Below are 8,643 nucleotides of genomic sequence, written 5' to 3'. Positions count from 1 at the left end.
TCAAACGGAGAAATCTTTGGGTTCATTGGATGCGGTGATTATATACTTTTCTACACTAATCTTCGATGTAACTCAATTCTATGAACATTTAGATCAAACTATTCTGAAATCAAGCTGTACATAGGAAATTTTTCACATATAATCATATTGATCGAAAATAATAATTTACAAGCATGAGTTATCCTTAGCATTCAAGTTACATGTAATGAATTGAATTTCTTTCGGAGCATATCAAAAGAATTTATTTAAATTTCCAGCACGAGGAGAGGAAGTGAGTAGTTGGCATTTGGAGACGTTTTCCGAAGAACTCTTAATTGCCTAACCATTAAAGCGATTAAACAGCCCGAGCAAACAGTTAACAAGCCACCTGAAAGCAGGAGGAGGAACCGAAGAACCACCGATGGGAACTGGGAATGGACAGCGGAATGGGATGGGATGCTGGCTCACTTAATAATCCGATAGCAAATATTGGTTATTTGCCTGCGAGAGGCACTCGAGTTTATTTGCCGCAGGAGATTGACAGCAGGCCGCCGCAAAAGATTGATGGAATCACTGGAACCGATGGCCACCGGATTGGACAATTGGACATTGGGACATTGGGACCCTGGAAGATCGGTAGCCCAAAAGTGTTTGCTGAGAATGCAGAATGCACTCCGTTTGAGGTGGGATCTGCCTGTTCAGTGGGGAGGCAACTCAGTAGCCACTTTGGATTAAGTCGGAGCGTTTGCTTGACCCACAGAGATCCGCTCGAGCGGACCTTTTGATCAGCCCTCCAACCCTACAGTTGCAGCTCAAGCGGACTCCATCCCACTTGGCCATTCTGTCCATTCGATTGAAGACACCGTCAGTTTCCGGCAGCAATATTCATAGCTCCACGACAAGCTCATTTGGCTTCTGTTTGATGGAGACGATGACGATGATGATGATGTTGGCTGGCGGAGATCGGTGGCGATCCTCTGCCCATCCCATCGGATGTTTGTGTTTGTCCGCCTCTGTGCTTTACTCGATTTTTGTTTGCCTTTGTTTGCCCAGCGCATTGCATTGCAATCACAATCACTTTAGGCAGCTCGGCTTCAGCGACTTAAAATGCTGGGGAAAGGGTATCAATTTGGCTAGGGCGGAACTCGAGATGGTATTAAGCATTTTCAATCCGTCCAAGGGGCTTGCATGCTATAAATTTTATAGGCAGCCAAACAAGTTGCAGTTATCAAAATCAACAAATCACAAGACAGAAACCACAACGGGCAATCTGTAACGCTTTCATATATGTATACCCTGTGCACATATATGTATATATGCATTGGAAAAACATATATTTTATATAGATGGGCGGGCGATTGTGGGGGGCTACTGGTGTTGGAAAATGGGGGTCGTAAAATGGAAGCATAGCAGCGGGCACGGTGGCAATAATTTCGATCTTTACAAGACGATAAAGCTCATGGTTTAATTAGGCCCCAGCGATTCTTGGCCGCCCCCCTTCCCCCTTTCCCCACCCCAACTCAAAGTGTTGCGATAAACTTGACAAATAACATAAATACCTTTTATTGCGGGTGGTTCGGATGTGGGGTCGGTTTGGCTGCGGTGCGGGTCTGATTGGGGGGTCTGATCGGTGTCTCCAGGCGTAAGACCTTCTCAAATAGACCTACTAGTATTACGCGGACCTCGGCAGTACGTGCTTTTTACGACACCCACTGTGGCGTCAATTATAAATATATTTAAGTACAGTTAGCATGCAATTAGACGGCCCACAGTTGTCTCTATCGCCATGGTCAGACGGCCATGGAAATCCCACTGATTTAATGCATATAGATACATATATAGTCTTATATGGTATCGGCCGGCAGGGCCATATAACTAAGTCCCATTGATTGCCATAACTAGTTGGTCATATGACAATTAGTTGTAAATTAAGACCACCAATTTCTTGCACAATCTAATACCAGCGCATGTTGAGGATTTTCTCTAAGTCCAGAAGTAAAGCTGTATAGATACGGATGCCCTTTTGAGTTGAGGGGCTATGGTCTTAAGATCTTATATATCATAAGGATAATGATTACCACAAGTAGTTCTGCTTACCTAAGGATAGTTTTTGTAGCCTGCTTTTGGGAACCTAAACATTTCCATCAAAGTTTATAGGATGTAGGGTAGATAAACAGGGTATCTATATTATTAACCCATTTCCCAGAACTCGTTTTCATTGGATTCATCCCGCGAATTCCCTTTGATATTAGTCACACATTTCAGCCGCTTCGTCTTATAACTCGGTCAATAGCTTGGGTCAATAAAAAACTCATTAATGGGAGGTATCATTGTCTCAGACCCCCCAAACCACACCATCCCCCCATTTCCCCTTGGCCCATCTGTGGCACAACAAAGCGAAATTGAAATGCAAACCGACTAAAAGCTACTTGCCACCCCTTTGCCGCCTCCTGAGCCGCTCTATTGACTCAAAACGGTAGCCGCTCAACAGTGGCTAATGGTCATAATTAAACGTGGCTTATTTGCATAAATCAAGTGGTGAGTTATGTTCACCTGGGCAGCGCGCTGAGGTGAGTGGTAATGGAGGCCTAAGGTGTTGCAGGTGAAGGGAAATCGCTTTGTACAACTCCAAAAGAAGCCGCTTCCCCTTTTCCAAGTCGATTCGACGCCATTTTGCCTCGCATACCCTACGCACAAGGTAAGTTAGCTTTGATATCCAATTTATGTTAATTTACTTATTTGGTTTTAAGTAAACCTCACTTTCTTCCTGATGCCATTATAAATATTTGTTGCATCACTTTACCTTTCTTATCAAGGAAGTTCCACCATAAATTGCAAGAAATTTTTAAGGTTTTCTTGGCACACTCATAGATCTTTTGATTCATAATTATTATTACACCCATTCATAATTACAGCCATGATTTCATTATCAGTACAATCAAGTTTTCTTGTTAAATGCAATAAAGAAATGAGTGGCCGAACCGGAAGAACTGAACCTACGTCAACGGGCCTAGTAATTCGGCATATATCATAATCATCAAAAGGCCACAATCGAATCGAAGAGGTGACAGCATGTCTATAAGTCTATAAGCAACTAAGTGTACAAATAATATCACTTTCATTATAATTGAATCACAAGGAGTTAGTCGGAAATTTCGCAAAACCCCGGAATCGATGACAAAACATGAGTTGCGTGCAGATACGGAAGCAATTGGCCACTCAAGTTTTGGGAGCCGGAGATTTGTCATGGGCCTCTCCTTAACAACCACATACTACCAATATCTACACGATTCGCGACTTATCGGGGTGCACAAATCAAACATAACACAGCAATGGGCGAGAGGGCGATTTCAAAACTGTTGATAAATGGCAATTGTTATTACTAATATACGATGGGCTTGGTAATGGCTTATTTATAGGGTTGGCTGCGAACTGGGTCTGCCCTTGGGCCTGGTAAATCAACGTCTATGATTAGAGCTTAATACATCTTGATAAGGATGCCGATGCCATAAACGGAGGCAGCTGGGGTTGAACTCACAACTCAAATTATTGATAAATCAAAAATGCCACTGCCGCGCCTTCTAGCTCATTCGCACTTGGCAACTCTCTCGATTAAGTCGCCAATTTAGTTGATTACACGGCTAATCGAGAGATTTGGCCGGTTCTAGTGGCCATTTCCGTGACTCCGGGCGGGTCAGGTTATCCGCGTTAACCCGCGTTTAAATGTTTCCGCCCTAAATCAATGGCATCGATAAGCTCGATGCTCGGTATTGCAAGAAGTAGTAAGCAGTAACCGATACTTAACCTAACCTATACTTAGCTTAACCGTCAGTTACTTTTTTACAGTTTACCGGAAATGATAACTGGCTGACTCATTTCTGAAGGATTTTCGCGCTTTAAATCGCACTTTCCAGACTCCTCCGCAAAGTTCAAATCTCCGGCGTCTCTTTAACCGCATCTGTGTTTACCCATTAGCGTTTTTCGGGCTGGCAGCTTAAAATGTTTACTCGGCTCGCCGCCGAAGACGCTGATGGTGTTCGAGAGCAGCGGGGGGAATTTCTGGGAGGGGCATACCAGGGTATACAATCGTCTTTTTGTTTTTTTTTGGCATTTTTGTTTACTTTCGAATTATTTCGTTTTTGGCAAAATGTTAAATACGCAATGCGTAAGTAAGGTAGTCGGTAGGCGTTGGCTTGGGGGGTGTGGCACAGACATCTGAAAGCTAGGTGGCGCCATCATAAATTCACAGAAATTCCCCTTTAATGGAGATTTATACGCCTAGGGCAGCATGGTCGTTTGTCCCGAGGCGCCTCTTATTCCTTTATCTCCGTATCACCAGATCTCCGGCGGTTTATTGACTTTGCTGAATGTTTTTGAACAACTTTTGATATTTGCACAGTTTTCATTTCATTGCTATTGGCCATTTGTCTATGGCCAAGCGGCTAATTAGGAACGTGGGAACGTCTAAGGGCATTTGGCATTTTGCGATGAAATACATCGAATGAAATTTGGGCTACTAACAGTAATTGCAAGTTAAGGCATTATACAGTATTAACATAATTAATAGAACTTCACTAGGAATTGCCACCTATCAGTACATAAGCTATCCTTCTCAAGAGTTTCCCAATTTTTTAGCCAGACGGTCTCAAGATTAGCATTCTTTTGCTCCAATCACACCTCTTCAGATTAATTGAACCCTTCCGAGGCATTTAAATAGCATTCACAATTGGCTGGCGGATGATTTACAACACCCTTGGCTGCGGCCTTTGCTCCATTGAGCTGTCCATCTGGCCAGAAATGGCTGTTTTTATTGGCACAAATCAACCAGAAGGAATAAAACGATTAGGGAAGGGTGAAGAAGTGAGTGGATTTGTGTGTGATTGTGAAAGAAAGAAAGAAACTTTGGTATTTTGTCAAACGTTTATGGGTAAATCAATCAATTTCAATGCAATTTCAATTAGGCCAAGATAAGCGCTAAGGAGGCAGAGGCGACCAATCCAATCAAATGGGCCAGTGGTCGCGCTATCAGTTCGATTGTGTGTGTGTTCAATAAACAATTTTAATATTTTTAATTATGAAAACACGTTGATTATATAAATTAAATCGCTGCCCCGTCAGCGATTAGATTGCGCCACTTCTTTCAAACTTCAAATTCTTAACTTTTCGAGTGATGTGACGACCATTTAAGCGGCTTTAAACAAATTTTTATAATTTTTCCATCTTCATAAATATCAGGGGTACCGGCAGTGCAGAGAGGGCGCGACGTCTGATAGGGGATTTTGAATTAATTGAAAATTGATTATTAGCGATATATGAGCGTGCAGATAAGAAAGTCCGAAATTGAAGGCAGCTAAAGATAAGCGATTCCTTTTATTTCAAACACTCTTTCATAATTGAAAATTAATCCATCATAATAGACGTCAGCGCAGAAATTAAAACTGAAGTACGAAGGGTCTTTCGAACCCTTAAGAAAATCACCGGAGAAAGGGAACAAATAAAATATGAATCGTGAATCGATAAGCGGAGATAGTAAATTATGTGGCCGAAGGCAAGACCAAAAAAAGGTAAGGTAAATAGGCCGAAAATGAAAAGAAATAAATAAAACTCATATATTTTATAAATACAAATGAATGGATATTGTAAGCAGGATGGCGAGGAGGCATCATTATCTGTCAATTGAATGCACTTATGCAAACAATTACAAACTGGCAGGCAAACAGCACTGCCGTGTATCTGTATCTCAGCCCCGAGTATCTGATCAAATAAGGAGCACAAATCAAAATGCGATTTTCGTGCGTCCTTCTTATCGGAAAGTGCACGTTTACCTTTCGCTTCCAATCGTCTGGCGCTTCATCGCACTCACTATATGTTCCCATATTTATATACACATATGTATGTACATACATATCAGGAAGTACTCCCTGCAGAGGTTAAAAAACTGCAATGTCGCCACGGCAGCTAAATGTATCTCAACTGTGTGCAAACAGAACCTACAGAACCCACTCCAATCCACACACCTCTCCTCTCGAAACAAGACTTGGTTGGGTTTTGGTTACGGTTTCGGTTTTGGCTCTGGTTTTCGGTCTGCAACGGCTTGGAAATTTGTTTGCGCTGTGGCTAATGAGGCAGTCCAATGCAGATACAGAAGCTATATCCACATATGTAGATATGTATACACATAGATTTCGCGCTGCTTTAAGATTGCGTGTTTACTGAGATAGACTTAAGCTGTAATCGCTGCATACGGGAACATAGGTTCATTCAAAAATACCTTCTACCTCTCGTAACTCTTTAAATCTTATTTTGATCAGCACTATCAGCAAGATTTATGATGACCGAAAATCATTGATTGTTATCAAACGGCCCTAAAACCTAAAGCGCTAATCTTTGCCGAGCGGAAACTAAATGCTATTCTAACGTGGCCTAATGAAAATAATAATTGGCAATCGTAAACCAATTCCTTTCTAGGTCCCACACAAAGGATTATCAGGCCCGGTTTTATCTCATTAATGATTCCCATAATTCTGACGTTTTGTATATGGCAATTAAAAAAAATGAAGAAATACGAGGGGGGGAAAGACAGAAATGAGTTTATCAGTTTTTAATAAGTTTGCTACGTTGGCGAGCCAATAACAAAAGCAAATCAATTCGCGCACTTAATGAAAAAACACAACTCAATTATAAACTTTATCAGTGGTTTTTGGGGCGGAGTTTTGGGCTGGGCGCTTTCCTGGACTCGCAGTCATTTAAAAGTCATTTTCTCAATGCGAAAATTCCATAAATATTCTGTGTAAATAAATGAAATTTACTTTTTCAGCGCCATATCATAAAATAATTATTTCATTTCGCCTGTGTACTTACGTTGATTTACAGTGGATAATTTTTTGAAAAATGTTTTTTTAAGAATGATATAACGCGTGAGATTATAGAAAAATCAGCAGTTGAGTCGTACGTGTCTGTAAATGAGTTAGGAAATATTCAATTGGCAATTGAAAAGCAAACATATTTATTGACCTCCTTGGAAAATGTGGCAATCATTTAGTAATCATTGGGGTCCGGCAAGATGACCCGTCTGAGTTTGTTTAAAACACTGCACGAAAACAGAAGAAAATCCTGACGAAACCAGCAGCTATGGGTGGGTGGAAAAAATGCAAATAATAAATATCAAAGTGCAGTAATAATTTGCACTCACACATTTGTATAGTGAACTCGCTGTGCCCACAACTCTGTCAACATAATGAGCCAATTGGAATGGCAGGCAGTCACTTTGCAGATACAACTCAACGAGGTATCCGTATCTGTATCTGTGTATCTTTGTAGCTGCTGAAATGTAAAAATTATTTATTGATAACGCAATTTAATGCCAATTATTTGCACATCAATATTTGCTCAATTATCAACTGCAATTCACTTGGGTGCGGTTGTGATGTTGTGATTAATGAGCAGATCCGATGATGATGATGACGCTGAAGGGTGCTGGTTTGTTTGACACTTTTCTGTGGTTATTGTTTTAAAATGTTTTGAAAAGTCTTTGACCTTTTTGCTATATCTATTGGGATGGAGGCATAGAACACAAGTGTCAGAGTCAACTCAATCAACCCTCCACCTTCATCCCTTTTTTGCCAGCCTTGCAACTTTTGTTTACTTAGCTAACTAAGGCGCTGGAAATCTGTTGAAATTTTCTGGCATTATTGTTCACTTATCGGCTGAATTAACACGAGAAAAAGGGAGAAATGGCAGGTTCAGGATATGTGTTACCCGTCTCTTTCCAGCTCGGCTCATCCCTCTCTTTCCGTTCTATATGCTGACCGCATCAGCTAAATTGCAGCGGCATATGTGACGATTTATTTTTATTGGTGATTTCTATTAGTGATATTTGCTGCAAATTTAACGCCTGATTAGCCTAATATGTCAGAAAATGTTTCATTGATCTAAAGCAGAATTTATGGGGTTGCTGCTGCGAGTTTATGGCAGTGTTTTTTGATTTAAAAAAGGGTTTATCAATTCGGATTTCCCCTCTATTTTGCGTTTCGTAATTACAAAAAATCATTCGAATATTTATTTGCCTTACAAAAATAGTAATGTACATATTAATATCCCGAACACTATTAAATTTAAAATATTTTGATTAGCGGCTTTTTCTTCAGCGTCCACAAACCATTTTCCGCAGGGACACGTCTTATTTTCCATCAACGATGACCAAACTGCTCGACTGCACATGTGACAACGCCTATTACTTTCAATATCTGTACTTCTTCTTCTGATCTTTTGACATCCCATTTCTGGTGACCAGAAACAGCAATACCCGATTATTGGCTCTATAAATTTATTAAGTTAATTTTGTGATAGCAGTTTAGCTTAGCTACTCACTTTCATTTAGAAAACCCATTCCGGCTGGCAGGCAAGCCTCTAGAAATGGCGGTATATTGGACGAATTTGCATAGGGGTCAAACTTCAGGGCATCAACTTCAAATTCACAACTCCATCCGGTTGTCTTAACTTGGCAATTTCGGTTTATCTTCGAGCAGTTCGCACATTGCATTTTATCAAAGAAACTTTCTGCGGTGGTTGTAAAAGCGGCTATAATCCAAACGATTTTACCAAACATATCGGATATCAAATGTGTGTTTTCCTGCAAGGACTACTGAGATCGGAACATTACTA

General features: G+C 40.7%; 1 protein-coding gene across 1 annotated transcript; it reads right to left on the bottom strand.

The window, feature by feature from the left end:
• Positions 1–8,035: 8,035 nt before the first annotated feature.
• Positions 8,036–8,643, bottom strand: LOC26526944. Its single transcript, XM_015158877.2, has 2 exons — positions 8,350–8,643; positions 8,036–8,297 (listed from the first exon to the last, which is right to left on the bottom strand). The coding sequence occupies exons 1-2, from the start codon at positions 8,585–8,587 to the stop codon at positions 8,047–8,049; spliced, it is 489 nt and encodes a 162-aa protein (XP_015014363.1). The 5' UTR covers positions 8,588–8,643; the 3' UTR covers positions 8,036–8,046.

Source organism: Drosophila erecta, unplaced genomic scaffold (genome assembly GCF_003286155.1).
Source record: "Drosophila erecta strain 14021-0224.00,06,07 unplaced genomic scaffold, DereRS2 tig00000021-arrow-pilon, whole genome shotgun sequence".
In the NCBI taxonomy this organism is placed as follows: domain Eukaryota; kingdom Metazoa; phylum Arthropoda; class Insecta; order Diptera; family Drosophilidae; genus Drosophila; species Drosophila erecta.
This window is presented reverse-complemented; position numbering and strand designations above follow the sequence as displayed.

Excerpts from the sequence above, each read along its gene's own strand:
- LOC26526944 (XM_015158877.2), bottom strand. The coding sequence starts at position 8,587 with ATGTTTGGTAAAATCGTTTGGATTATAGCCGCTTTTACAACCACCGCA. Across the intron at positions 8,298-8,349 it reads AATGGGTTTTCTAAATGAAA|AGCCAATAATCGGGTATTGC; the intron begins GTGAGTAGCTAA and ends ATAAATTTATAG.